Source organism: Mastigoproctus giganteus, chromosome 6, assembly GCF_048544385.1.
Source record: "Mastigoproctus giganteus isolate SK-2022 chromosome 6, ASM4854438v1, whole genome shotgun sequence".
NCBI classification, from domain to species: domain Eukaryota; kingdom Metazoa; phylum Arthropoda; class Arachnida; order Uropygi; family Thelyphonidae; genus Mastigoproctus; species Mastigoproctus giganteus.
This window is the reverse complement of record NC_143580.1, coordinates 3468457-3483854: the sequence shown is the minus strand read 5'-3', so window position 1 is coordinate 3483854 and position 15398 is coordinate 3468457. Positions and strand designations below refer to the sequence as shown.

General features: G+C 40.1%; 1 protein-coding gene across 1 annotated transcript; it reads left to right on the top strand.

Moving 5' to 3' along the window:
• The first annotated feature begins 1629 nt into the window (after positions 1–1629).
• Positions 1630–13814, top strand: LOC150083813 (clotting factor B-like). The gene is made up of 5 exons (XM_090375382.1): positions 1630–1672; positions 2115–2202; positions 9587–9843; positions 13236–13399; positions 13656–13814. The coding sequence occupies exons 1-5, from the start codon at positions 1630–1632 to the stop codon at positions 13812–13814; spliced, it is 711 nt and encodes a 236-aa protein (XP_090231508.1).
• The last annotated feature ends 1584 nt before the right edge of the window (positions 13815–15398 follow it).

The following is a 15398-nucleotide window of genomic DNA, read 5'->3' as shown; positions in this document are numbered from 1 at the left end:
ACACTCAAATGTCTACTTGCTCATGCTTGACATTTGAATAACTTAATATCTAATTTTTTTTTTTAAGATGGATAATATTTGTAAGATGGATAAGATAAGATGGATATTATTTGTAAATAAATAAATGAATAGTTAAGCAATTTTTGAATCCCCTGTTATCATAGAAATATGCGTCCTGTGCGTCATTTTTCTTATAGGATTGCTTCTGTGTTTTGTATGAGGTAGAAGGTAAGCTGTGCGTTACCAGAATATCAGACAGGCGGGGGTATACCAATCGGTTGGCCTCATGGTCTTAGTTACCAATGTTAAGAAGGTCATGAGGCACCTCTGTATTTTTTTCTGTAAATTGCACTCATTGATGGGTTTATATGCTTTTGCAGGATGAAAAACTCCAGTTCTTCTAGACGAGAGACCTGCTCAGCCCAGGACCGAATAACACATCTCTGAGTTATTCGGTCCTCAGTTATAAAGTCCCTACCTTTCTTGGTTCTGTACTTCGGGTCATTGTCTTGTTGTAATATACAATTTCTTCCACAAAATGGAGGTGCAGAGGATGTTGCATTATGTTCAAGATTGTTATTATACCTTATTTTCTTAAAATTCGTTCAATTCTGACGATGTCACACCCTCTCGAAAATCAGAAGCAACCCCAGTAATGATGGAACTACCACCGTGCTTGACTGTAGGCACTGAACAATGTGGCACCACTTTTACTTCAGTTGATCGTCTCACATAAACTGTACGCTTAGAACTAAAAATTTCAAATTTGGATTCATCCATCCACAGTACGTTTTTCCACTCTCAATTGTCCAGTATTGATGACTCTCTAGAGTCTAGACACTCTAGAATCATCTAAAATCTTCTTTCTATAATATAGAAACATTCTTCACACTCAAAACATTCTAGAACCACATACAATGTTCAGGAATCTTCTATATCTTTCTGGAATATTATCGAATATTCTATAACGTTCTTAAACATTTCTTAAATATTATTTAAGTTTTTTAACTATTATACATAACAGAAAATATTTTAATAAAAATTGATAAACAAGTTGGTCCTGTTTAAAAATAAAAAATAAAATTAAGAAAAATTGAAATGTGGTTCCAAAGTTTTAGGCAGGAGTCTAAAACGTTTGATGTCTCTCACTGAATCCAATCAGAGTAATTAAAGGGGTTCGCGCAGTTATGTTATAAATTCCAAGTCACCAGAGTCACCTGGACAACAAGATGCGTACAAACTATTTTATAGCAAGAGGAGCGTGGAAATTTTCCATTTGTCAATAATTGTAAAATGTATTGAGGGCTGCGTGTCGTCTTCATAATAGAACGTGAAGCGAAGTCTCATCCAATGGGACAATCGCGATGCGCCTTGTTGTGTGGGGGGGGCATCTGATTCCGGTTAACTAACAGAGTATTTAACGTGTATCACGCGAGGATAGCAGGAGGTGATCGCATTTGTGAGAACTCTGAAAAGGTAGGTGACTTTATGCAAGCGCTTGCGAATGGTGTCGTGGCACAGAAAGCAGGTGTCGAATTAGGAGTACTTGCAGCGTCCAGCTGATTCTTCCCATGGAAAATTTGCGTGAAAGACCGCCTTGAAAGAGCAGCACTTTCTATAAATTTTGCCATGCGACAAAGAAGTCCACGGAGGAGGAATTCTTCGTCGTTTGGTAAGTATTTTACGTCATCATCATGGGAACGCTTGCCTTGCGCGTAGTCAGGCTGCAGACCACATTCAACTCCAAACCTCCTTTTGATTTCGTGACATTAAAGTAGTCTTCGCTAACTTTTCATATGTAAAGTAAAAGGCTTCGCCGTACAGGTCATTTGCATGGAGGAGGTTTTCATCTTCAGTATGCTCTACGAACTTGTGACAGACGAGAATTATTTCTGTATCTGGCAGAAGAGTTCTTGGGTGTCCTCAATAATTGAAAATTTAAGTATTCTCTTCCTTTTCAAAAAAATATGCCAGCTCAAAAAATGAGGATAGCATGTGGTAGCTGGCATATTTTTGTTATCTTTGTATTAGGTGATCTGTGTACTATTCCCGATCAGATTTTTATACCCTTATTAATTTTTAGACTCGCATTAATTTTTTTTCTGGTTTTTCAGAACAAACTGAAGATGAAGTTCGCGTGGTTTCTTGCGATGATGTCATCACTAGCCGTTACTTGGATGATTCCAACCGTGTTTGCACAAGGTATGTCATCACGAGTTTTGTACAATACTGTTCGGAATATTCCTAAAAATGTCAGTTTACGTACACAGATCTGAAACCAACTTGAATTGAGTAACAAAAGATTAAAAAGGTATTACTATCAAAAGAGACGAGATCCAAAGCTCCATTTAATGTAGAACAGAAGCCTTGGACCTTGCTCTAAACTTACTTGAGTTTTAAACTTTTGAGAGTTTGGTGGGGAAGTGATCATAATGTTATGAAATGGTGGGTAGTGTCTATGGAAATTTCGGTGGTCAAGTGCAAAGGCTAGAGAGTTAATTATAGGAAGGTTCTAAGACGGATTCATGCATCCTTGCAAAAGCTGACTATGAACAATTCCTGGCGAAGAGAGCTAAGAAGTTCTATTCATACATGGATTCAAAGAAGTAGAACGTAAATTCGACAGGCTTCTTTAAAGATTAAAGTGGTGATATAATCGACAGTTTTGCAACTATCTTTACTACTGGAACCGTTTTAAAGCTAAGGGAGCGTTGAATTTGAATTTTCTTCAGCAAAAATTGTGGTGCTGAGAGATTTTATGTATGCAGCCTTGAGTACATACATAAAATTCCACACACACACAATCATACCAAAGTGCTAACTGAGTAGGTTTGTTAAAAAGTAGGTGGCTGATGTTGATTCAAGCCTTTTGACTGATGGAAGAAACATCTGCTTCTCCCAGCCGCTGAGAACTGTCATGTGCGTGTCGATGCTTTACGTGAATGACCCTTGTATTTTCGTTCAATTTACAGATTTCATTATAAGACATATTGAGAGTAATAAATAAAGCGCTACATGGGAAGAATGTAAAGATTGGATGGAAGAGAAAGAATAAAAGATGAAGGAATGTAGAGGAACATCTAAATAACTTTTGAAAATTTGTCAAATATAACTACGCTACTGATGCAAATAATAATCATCTAGTTTATTGAGAAATTGTCCCTGATAGTGAGTTTCCCTCCCACTTCATCATCATAATTTCACAATCTTCTGGTAGGCATCACAACCCCACTGTGTCTTTGCATCAAGCTGTTTCATAGCACACAGATTCTATGGCTGGAATGAGTAAGTTCTGATGAGAAAACATTGCTGTAATCTTAAATCGGAGCAATTTGGAGTACACATAGCAGATATGGCCCTAATAAGATAGTTGTTTCATTTAATTAGCTTCACCAGCTGGAGGAAGCATAAATAGCATACGTGGTATTTTACGCTTCCTCTTCTGATATCGGTTGTAGCTGATTATTTCATGTTTCTTGGGCCGGAAGTTAATCCATCATTAAAGGGTTCCTACCATGATTCACAGCGCTAGGAGTTTTTAGTCAGCTCTCTTTCGACAAATAAAGTTCTGGCACCCTACTCGAGGGGGGGGGGGGGTTGGGTTTACATCCTCACACAGATAATTTATCGCAATTTGTTTAATTTCTTCCGATGCCGTATAGTTTTTTTTTGTAGATGGCGCCTATTGTATTTAGATATATATTTGTTTATTGTGTGAATACGTTTATTTACATATTTTCCCACATATCCTGATGAGAATTACATTCTTTTACAGGATGCGGAATTCTGCCAGCTTCTCGGGGTGGTCCAACTGGTAAGTATCTTCGGTTCTTTCGTAATCAAATAATAATATCTGCTAGGTAGGCATAAGTAAATTTAGAAAATTTTTTCTAAATTTACATAACGAACCACATTAACTTTAAATTATTATAATTATTCTAATGTTTATTTAGTGCTTCAGTGTACAGTCTTCGAGTAGAAGGTGCGCTTTACCTTTTAGGTACAAGTTTTTGACAATATTACATTCATTGCTGTTTATATTTGGTGAGGATGGCGCCTACTCTATTTGAAATTTGAATACAGTACGCTAATTTTCTAAAAATACCTTAGTTTTTGTAGAAATTAAAATAGAAACCTCCATTTCAAATCAAAAACATTTATTTTCTTGTGAAGCCAACAACATCTGCTTAACTTATGGTCCAATAAATATGCCACCTTTCAGCAATCAGAAGTTTGGAATCAGATTGTATACACTTGAAGGCATCACTTTAAGGATCCAGTGCTTTCACAAATTGTGTAGGCAGTCCCATCCTGATATTAGCTGGTGGTGGAAGTTGCACTTTGTTTCTTCGAACCAAGGGACTGTCTACTACATTGTGCATACCAGGCTACAACTCAATTGTGGCAGACTATTTTATTCTCTTGTAGCGCTCACCTGCTCTCCTAGCGGACAAAGAAAACAAGAGAACTTAGTTCAGCAATCTTGAAAATATCCACAAAGAATCCCAGCATCTTTAATTCCACACAGACATCTCATTTTTGCTTATTATGCTTAATATTTTTTTCACATTCTTCACATAGTCTTCTTTAATAAGAACAGCGTTCAGACTCTTACTTGAATTGACTGTGAAAAGATTTCGTTCTTCTGGATTGTGACATGTCTTTTTCTGTAAGTGGTAGCCTTGCAATTGGGATCCAATAGATTACATTCTTTTAAATGAAATCTCGAGATGTCTGCACTCGATTTGGTTAGGCCCAAGTGCCTCACTAAGCTATCCAATTCTTGATGATTAGAGAAACGTAACGCTTTAATTGAACAGTGTTCTGAGGCGTAATCCCAATTATCCTGTTTACCAGATCCATCATCCGATTCTAAAGACTTCTTCATTAGGTAGGTTGGGAACTGACAAGCCTTCGTTGAGGCATTGGAACAATAGAAGATGGTATTTTGGGATATATTACAGTTTTTCTATCAGAAGACTTTTTAAATTTTGATGTATCACCCATACAAAAGTAACAATCGCCATTGTGGTTTGTGCTGTCTCTACATTCGAGGTATGACAAAAGTTGTACATTGGAGATTACCAACCATCCCTCCGTAATGTTGACTTGCAACTAACCATATCAGAAATGGGGTGCTGTGGCAATTTCGACAACTTGTCTAGATCACTCATAGGCATTCCAAAATAAGCTTCAGATATTTAATACAAAATGATTTTGACTTACGAGTAATAATATCACAAATATAGCAGAGCAGTCTGGTGGAAATAACAAACATTTTCGCCACGGCAAAAAAAATTACCAAATTCAATGGATGTTTACAAAGTTCGATCGATGATTTTACTTTTATTCTTTTCCAGGTTCCAAAATAAGCTTCCTAGTTGGCGGCACTGAAGCAGACCCCAACTCCTGGCCTTGGATGGTAGGTCTCATTTTAGTTTAAATCGAAACGAAATTGTTAGATGAAGAGTTAAGTGATTATGACAATCTTGTTTTAATACGAGAAATTCAATGAATTCCTCCCTTTGTGGTTTTCTTACACCACGGGTTTATAATAAACATCAGAACACAAAATTACATAGAGGGCGGGAATAAACAATAACACAGCTTGCTCCTCCTGCACTCTGAGAAGGACAAAGAGAAACTGGAACAGTGCACACAGAATACATAGAAAGTGAGGAATACATGGAAGTAATTCACATCACAAGAAGTAAGCATTTTCATGAAAATAATATTTATTTACGAATATTGCAAAGTATAGACAATTTCTGTTCACTGACAGTTCACCGATCTCCAGATTTCCTGGAGATCAGCTGCTTCCTAGGAGGAATTACAGAGGTCAATTCAGAAGATCAGTGCCCATGGAAGAATCTGTAGAAAAGGCATGCAGCAGAAACAGAACGCCTGTGAGACAGAGAGTGCAGAGGAGATTTTATAAGAGATGGGTCGTTAATTAACCCGACTGCCCTCATTTAAATGGAGTCTAGAACACTAAGAGTGGAATTATGGGACACCTCACTATATGTGGGAACAGAAGTCTAGTACGTTGAATTCGAGATCTGTACAGCGTCAGTAACTGTTTAGAAGAAAAGGAAATTGGAGAGCGAAACAGAAAATCGAGTTTTTAGCTGAAGAAGAAACAATATTTGTGATGTGGTTATGCCAAGAGATTAAAAGTCAAGGTAATCCTCAATAGAGATATGTGACATTGTCTAGAAACCTACGCGTCATAGAAGATTAGCTTAGGAGGAGAATAATCCTTTTTTTGTAAATAAGACAGGAATAAGTTTTAGATGGATTGAAATCAGTTAAGTTATCTCTGCTCAATTTGAGAATTGGCAATGGATATTCGAGGAGTTGAAGCTGTTTGTGCAGGACAATGTTTCATGAAGTGGAAGGTGGAATGAAATTTGCTACCATCAGCAAAACTATAGATTTTCACGTCAACAGAAGAAGGTCATTTAATGTACAAGAGGAAAAGAGTGAGAGAAAGAACTGAACTTTGGAGAACACCAGCATTAGTGAAGAATTTGGAAAGTGGATTCTGTTCTTGTGTTTGTAATTCAAACACAAGAACAGCAACTGGGGTGGATGGGATCTATCCGGTTATGTTAATGGAGGCTGCGAAGGGAGTAAGCAAACCCTTAGCCATAATTATGAGAGCATCCTTGGATTCTACACGCGGAGTCGAGACGTGCCAATGTATCCCCAATTTACAATGGGGGATCAAAGGGTGATACGAGTAATTACAGACCTGTTAGTTTGACTTCTGTTCCGGGAATATAATGGAGTCGCTGTTGCAGCCCGGTCCAGATGCGGTATCATTTGGACAGGGCTGCAACTGTGCTTCGGGGCACAGTTTCTTTTCCCTCTTTAGCCTTAACCCATTAACGACATAAAGTACTGTAGGTTCCAACATCTTTTGTGCTTGGGGTTATCATGGAAATAAAAAAAATCGAAGCGGGAGAGAAATCAGAACAAGAGTTCATTTCCCCTCTCAACCAATCAAGTTCAATTTCATTTTAATTTTCATTCTGTCATTCTGCTGTGCGTGGAGAGGGTTCTCTTTTAAATTTAATATTTTTTATTTTTAAGGCCGCCATCATGAGAAAAGGAAGAAAACAAGTAGAATATGGTGGTTTTCTCATCAGCCCCAAATATGTTGTCACAGCTGCGCATTGTTTCCGTAGCCGGTCTAACAGGTCAGTAAAAACAAAACATATTTTTGCTCTTTTTATGTTTGTTTGTGTGACAAATCGCGTAGGATTCACTTTAAAGTATTATTCTTCGATATACGTAATGTACAGGAGTAATTTTGATGTTACTAAGCGTAGAACTTGGGCGATGTGTGAAGTGGTAAATTTCTGAATTATTGCATGACCAGATGGCGTACGTGTTGTGTTTGCGGGGAAAACATTTGGATGGGAATGTTGAGCGAGCAGAGCAGAGTGCAATAGTTTCCGTTGACAGCTTACTCTTCAGTAATTCGTCAATGGAAAATATTGTCCCGAGATTATTCTATAGGTCTGTTGTGCTGATTACCACCAAAGGCATTCTTCAGCCAAAATCTGAAGCGTGTAAATGCAATACGCAAAGTTAATAAGAAAATTGAGAATAACTAGGAAGTATAACACGAAAATAACAATGCAAAATATACACTGTCCAGCCAAAACATTATCGTCACCCCCTGGAAGATACAGGACATGTACCACCGCATGTCCTGTATCTTCTCAGATCTGTACGCTTTCTCATCACAGAACTTGTGGGGATCAATCTTCAGGGTGTTGTACGTTTGGAGGATGTTAGACGGAAAACATCTTCTAAGCATAGTTAAATTCTGTAATAAGCTTCTTAGGGGAATCCACGCGTCATTGCAAAGGACGCGGGAAAGCCTAGGGCCTACAACAAGATTGTGGACATTTTGGGGCGTCAAGACGCTCAGTGAGGAGCTGACTAGACTTCCTGCTATGAGCAACTGATTCCAAGGGGTGCAACCAAGGTCTGCGTACATTATAGAACGCGTGATGGTGAAAGGATGGCCATTAAGACGGTTCAACCACCTTAAAATTCAGTACTCGATACCCATGAATTTTTTGATGTTAGTGAGGGAAGCAGAGGAACAGATTGTTGAAGCATACATGGGGATCGGAACAAAGCATGTTTGTATGTAGTGAGTGCAAATTTGTGGTTGTTTTCTCCAGTATTTTCCTCTCTTATCGCCCACATTGCTGAACTATCGCAGAAAACAGCGATAGTTAACCTGAAGGATTAATTCGAGAACAACACAGCACCACTCCACCAGGCCATAAGGAAGATAGATATCTTCATTGCAATCAACGAAAATAAGTAAATTTTACATGGATGCCTGATGTGCTCATAACAGCAAAAGTGCTAGAGGTTTAACATAGAAACGAATTAAAACTCTAAAAACAAAAAATAAGTTGTAAACATGAAAACAGATTTGATTTTTTTTAACAATATCAATGAACCGATCAAGGAAAACAGTGACAGAACTAGGGTTGAAGACAAGAGCTGCTTCTTGATGATACATCTCTAGGCTTTGTCCTCAATGGCATACCCCACTCAACCTAAGTGAGGAGCCCCCTCCTGCCCAGACGGCACAAGAAACGAAGTTAGAATATGGGCAAAGACACTCTATGGAGGACAGTACAATGATCTCCATCAAGATCACATCGATAACTTTAATTCCAATGCATGGCTCACGAGCGGGACGCTCTTCCCCGACACTGAAGGATTCATGCTCTCCATCCAAGACCAGGTAATCAACACCAGAAACTATAGAAAATACATCGCAAAGGGCACAGAATGTCAGAAGACACGACTAGGTAGCCAGGATAATACATCCGAAGCAAGCGAGGAAATACCAGTTGACCAAAGAAAGTGTACCATACTACAAGTACGGACCCGAACACACAAGCTGTACTGGGACCACGCCATAATAACTGATAAAATCATCCCGCACAACAGACTGGACATAACCCTTGTGAACAGATGGAAAAGGCTACCTCTCTGATTGACTTAGCAGTGCCCAACACTAGCAATGTCCAGAGAACCCATGAGGAAAAAATTAGGAAGTACACGAACCTGAGACATGAAGTCAAGGAGATGTGGCATATGCAAGAAGTATCGACCATCCCGATCATCGTGTCAACCACCCGTATGGTGCCAAAGACTCTACATAGCAGCCTAGCAGCAATAGGTCTCCCAGAGAACACCTACAAGGAACTCCAGAAAGTCCCAATCCTGAACACCTGTAGGATAGTCAGAAATTTCCTCGACCAACAGTAACACCAGACATTACAACCACCCTGTGTACTTCGTAGCAGTACTCGTTATGGAGTGGAATCCCCCAGTCAGGGAGAAATAATATAAGAGTAACAATAATAATAATAATGTTTTGACTGGACGGATCTCTTGCACAGTAAGTGACTGCATGATTTGCTTGTTTGTTTGTTTGCCTTCTTTTGTTAATTAAAAAAACTGAATCAATTTCTTATCTGCTATGAAATTTGCATATTCTTTCTATTTTGGTGCATTTATTAATTAGTATTCTTCTTGTTTTCAGGGATCCTTCTCGTTTCGTGGTCCGTTTGGGAGCCCACACTCTTCAAGATGGCACGGTGTACGCTATCGAGAGTATAAAGCTGCACGAAAGGTACAATGCAAGGCAAAACTATTTCGACATCGCAATGATCCGTCTCAAAGACAATGTTCGGTACACCAAGAGGATCAAGCCCGTTTGCCTGCCGACCGCTCAGATGGCTGCGAGCAACTTGACTGGTCGTAATGTGACGGTCACAGGTTGGGGAGACATTGGTTTTGGTAGGTAGGACCAGTAGACACTTTATTCCCGTTAATTCTTTCATCCTTCCAAACCCATCAATGGCACAAGAGTATTGTAAAATCAAAAATCAGCTTGCGGTCACCGAAATTAATGAAAAGGTACAATCTGACAAAACAAAGCGAGAGATGCAAGAAAACAGAATTTAAACTTATTGGAAAATATTTGAAATTTACAATATCGCATTGATGCATTGTCTACTTAAATTACAGACAGTCTCGTCCCAACAGTCAGCAGAATAAAAGCAAGCAGAAAGTTGGTCTGTATCCTCCCAGAAATCCTGTGAAAACTTTTAATGCTGATATTTCGCGAAAATTCATTAAACACAATTAAAATCTTCGAAGGAGAACCGCTATTATATTAGAATCTCAAAGTTTAACTCCTAAACGGTTTCTGCGTAACGAACTGGAAACTGGAACTTTATCAATGTGCCAGAAGGGTGTTGGAACTTATAGACTGAGGTGCGAGGAACACATGCACAAAGTACAAGAGTACAGTATATGCGTGCTCGACCTGGGAAAATTACAGGAATCAACTTACAGATGCAAGATAACAAAAACAAAGTTTGTAGTGAAATACAGACAGGGCAAGAAGGAAGATGAATGCAGCAGTCAGAAATGTCCAAGAGCAGGTTATCACATAGATTCATGAGCTGGTAACAGTTTCTAAGGATCTTCTTTCTGTAGAGCTTGTCTTCACAGAACTTATCTGGGTGAATGACTAATTTATTAAACATCTGAAGGCAATTGGCCGGAAACGTGTCCCTCAGAGACTCAATATTTGTCAGCGTAAGCCGCAGAGGTAGACAAGAGTCGAGATGTTCTCCTCTTGTCTTCTTTGGACCAAAGATTAATAGGGAAACGGTTGAAGCATCAGTTGGCCCCATTATAAGCCGTGCAAGCGTGAGGGCTTTTCTTCTTGTAATGAGATGTATCCAAGGAGTGGTGCCCAAACTGGCCTGGAGGATGATCTGGAGATGGGAAGGGGTAGCCCATCATCCTGTTCATCCATCTTAGCAGTCAGTATTCCAAACTGAGGTACTTGTTTAGGTAGAAGGCAAGAGCAGATAACCAAATTTCAGAGGCAAAGAGAGGAACAGGGGTAATACACCTCAGAACGTACAGAGCAAGCAACGCTGGCTGATGCACACCCACGAGCTCCTAACACATTGCCCAAAGAGCCGCGTACGTCTTCTGTCTCACCCTGACAAAGTGAGGCTGGAAGGTGAGTCCAACATCCCACGCGAGGCCAAGGTCAGTGTGGGAGGTCACCCTTTGCACCCGCTCACCACCAACAAGGATCTGGACATCATATTTAATTCTCCCTTTGGTTATTGGTAGTTGAGCTGATTTTGACCGGTTCAGATGCAGCCCAATAGTGGCTAGATAAATTTCCAAGCTCATTATCTACCTAAAAGCATGTCGGTTAATAATCGTGACTGTGACGAGGATGATCTGAACTCACATAGAACTTCAGATCGTCAGCATAAGAAAGTAAGAATTATGGGCGAGGAAAGGTTCCAAAACTGCTGCACACAAGATAGCTGAAAGCACACTTCCCTGTGGGTCTCCCCTTTTGCCGTCGGAACTTACCTGGAAGTTGTTGTGAGTAGCAGGCAGATGCCTAGGAAATAAAATTGACTTCAAAATTTGAAGTAAAGTATCTACCAAACCGAAGTAGTGTTTCAGTATAGTAAAAAGAGCTGGAAGGTATATTTTGTCATATGCCGATTTAATGTCCAGGAAGATGATGTCAATCTGCGATTTGCTATTTAGGACCTGTTGGATCCTGAAGAGTGTATATCAAGAAGATTGGTAATTGTCGATGTGTTGTGCAAAACGGTATGCAGTGTATTTGGGACTGTGTCCAAAGCAGTGCTGGGCAATAGTGGGTAAATCACTTTTTGTAAAATTTTGAGTAAAGAATAACTGATGGGAATTGGTCGCAGGCCTTTCAGAGATTTAGATTTCTTGACTTTGGGAAAAGCTTGACTTGATAAGATCTCCAAATTGATGGAATTGCTCCCGACTATTCCTGAAAGTTGATTTTCGTTTTAAAGGAATTTTGTCACTGGAGTGCTTACTGTTCCTCTGACATACACAACACGCAGAACCGTGTGTTGTGTTTCTGTGCATTGTGCGTTCTACAGCGCTGACATTTCGCGAAACCGACAAACTCAATCAGGTGTAAAAGAAGTTAATAACTTCGTTTACACCTGACTGGGATTCGAACATAGGCTTTTTTCGCATAGTGAATGAATAGTTATTTTGTTTTCTATTTAGTAGTTATTCCTTCCCAGGAAGAACTCAATTAATTTCCCTTAGGGGATGACTTACTGGTTGCTAGGTGAAATGATCCATGTCATCTGAACCTGGAATTTGAGGGACGGTCAATAGGAACACAATTGGATGAACGAAGCTCTTTTACTCTGATGTCAGGAGTACGTTCTGAATTCTGCCAACGCGATTTGCTCCGTCATTGCTGAAGACATTCAGTTTCTCCTGAATAACTTTTTCTGCCCTTTGTGAATTTAAGGAAAGATCTAATCCTTGCCAATCTCCTATCTGTCGAATCACATATCAAAACAGTGCTTCATTAAGGGCAGGAAATTAATACTATTTACACAGTACATAGTATTAATTTACGTACACTGTACGTATGGGCGCGTTAATCGGCAAGGCAGCTACGGTTATGAGGCGTCATCATACTGTATTCTGTGGTCGACCACAGAATTGGGTATATTCTGTGGCCGATTTGCCTGTTTTTGGTGGGCAAACATCTCGAGTTTCCGGGATGAAAAACCATGTGTTCTTTCCCCTAGTCTTACTAACTCAGCCTATTAAAAATTCCTCGCTTCAGTGACGGGATTCAAACCCAGGCATTTTCTACCCAGTGTAGATAGCACGGCTATTATATACATTGATCACGCGTAAGGGCACTATGCACAGTTGTACCACTCTTTTCTGTATACCTTCCATATTGTTAGTCATAAAGGCTAATCTAAAAACTAACCTTGCTGTGGTATTCTCGACTTCGCATCTAAGGGCTGTTTGCACTGCTTAACTGTTGTCCTGTGATCCATCTTGGTGCATTTGGGTATCTTATTAATCTTCAAGGTCACTCAATTATTTCCATTTGTTTCTTGATTCTGTAAATTGGGGAAGGAGAGAACACATTCGCTCACTTTCTGCTGAACCACAAGTACTTCGTGAGTGTATTATCCGACCTCTTGATTAACTTTTGTTTGTAAATGAACGAATAGAATCAGAATTCTGAACTTTTATTACAACACATCTTCAAAGCGGATTACTTTGATGTACTTTTATTCTCAAGAACGTGACACTTGAATTAAATTCTTCTTTTTCTACGATAGGTAACGTGAGAAGCAATGTGCTCCTACAAATAACTCTTCCGGTGGTCTCAAATAAAGAATGTAACAATTCTTACAGCCGTTTATCGTTGGCTCAATTACCACAAGGCATTTCAAAAGGCCTACTATGTGCGGGGTTCCCAGGAGGAGGACTAGATGCCTGCCAGGTAAGACAATAAATTCAATTCTTTGTTTCTGAATAAACAAACAGTTTTACAATGAAAAACTGTTTGGAAATAGTTCATTTGAAAATTGATTTCTTTTAAAAAAGTTTCTGCACGTCGTGAAGAATCCACATCTCTGAGGATCGATCAAAAGATAAATGCAATGAGAATTTGACATTAGTTGTTGTGTGGACGGAAATATTTTATAGTGCATTCAGAATGAGTACATATTTAGGGATATTTTGTAATGTATTTACAGGGCGACTCTGGTGGTCCACTGATGATGGAACAAGGCCGTGCTTGGACCGTGTTTGGAATCGTTTCCTTTGGATACAATTGCGCATTACCCGGTTATCCTGGAGTGTACACCAGAGTGACTGAATTTCTTGAGTGGATAAAAACAAACACCCGCTCTTAACTGAAGAGCGCAAAAACATTTCGGGTGATCGGAGAGAAGTGTGATGAATGGATGGAAATGCCCTGTTCACAGAGGAGTAATTATCCAGATGTCAAGACTGGATTATTGAACAAATACTGTAATTTATTAAACAAACTTTCAGTGTATAGCATGTAGCAGAAGTGTAGTTTGTTTCGATTATGTGATCGGATGGAATACCTGGAAATGGAAATTCTTCGTACAGTCCATCTGGAAATATAAGTAAAAGTATAATGGTTGGAATTTACACAGAAAGGACAGAATTCATGGGATACCTGGTTCCTGGGCAACTCGACGTCGTCCCCCCCCCCTTCGCTAGTGGACGAATACACAGCTTGGCAGGTGTGCGTTCAAGTAATTCGTGTCAGTATGGATAAACGTCGTGAGGTAACCGACTTTGAAAGAGGGATGACAGTGGGTGCCTGGCACGTGGAGCACTCTATCGCTAAGGTGGTACAGAAATTGCGCTATCCCCATTCGACAGTATGAAGAGTGCATCGGGAATACGCCATTTCTGGAATAACATCTCATTACAGCGTTGTGGGCGGAGAAAGGTAGTGGATCAACGTGGCCGTCGACGTCTGTCTCGCATTGTTTCAGCCAACCGGAGAGCGACAGTGGCGCAAATCACCGCCGACTTGCCAAAAGCATCTTTACCAAGACCACCAAACGATCATCAGCTGCACCGTTATGGGACCCACCAGTGTCCCATTGCAAACACCACAACGCCACATGGCTGTACGCTTCAACTGGGCGAAAGAACATCGACACTGGACCATGGATGATTTGGAGACGGGTCTCCTGCTCCGACGATTCCCGTTTATAGTTATTTCGAGCGGACGGGAGGGTGCGTATCTGGCCGAAACCGCACGAAGCTATGTACCTGTCATGTCAACAATGAACTGTTCAGGCAGGTGGACTGTTGGTAATGGTCTGAGGTGTGTTCAACTGGCACACGTTGAGACCTTTGGTACGTCTAGATGCACCTTGCAGACAATCTGCGTCCCTTCATGGTCATTGTGCACCCACAGGGCAATGGACTTTTCCAGCAGGATAATACGCCTCCCCACAGAGCCGTGGTGACTAGAACCTGGTTCGAAAAGCATTCCGCAGATTTTACCATCATGAAATGGCCTTCCCGTTCACCGGACTTGAACCCTGTGGAGCATCTTTGGAATGCTGTGGAAAGGTCCGTTCGAACTTTGGATCCCCCACCCAGGAATTCAACGGAATTAGGGACAGCGGTGCAGTAAGCATGAATGGAAATATCTGTGGAACGCTTTCGTGAACTAGTGGACTGAATGGCTCGCCGTGTGAGTGCCCTTATCGGGGCGAAAGGTGGGCCTACCCGTTACTAGGTAGGTATCCTATGATTTCTGTCCACTCAGTGTAAGCCGTTACTCTGTAAGTCATTGAGTATAATTTTTTGGGATATTTATTAAATTTCTTCCGATTCGATTACGTTCTTCTTCTTTAGTCATTAATTCCTTTGTCTTAATAAATGCACGAGAACTCGGTATAGTGCTACTCCTTAGTAATTATTATCCATCTGAACACTGTTAGTCA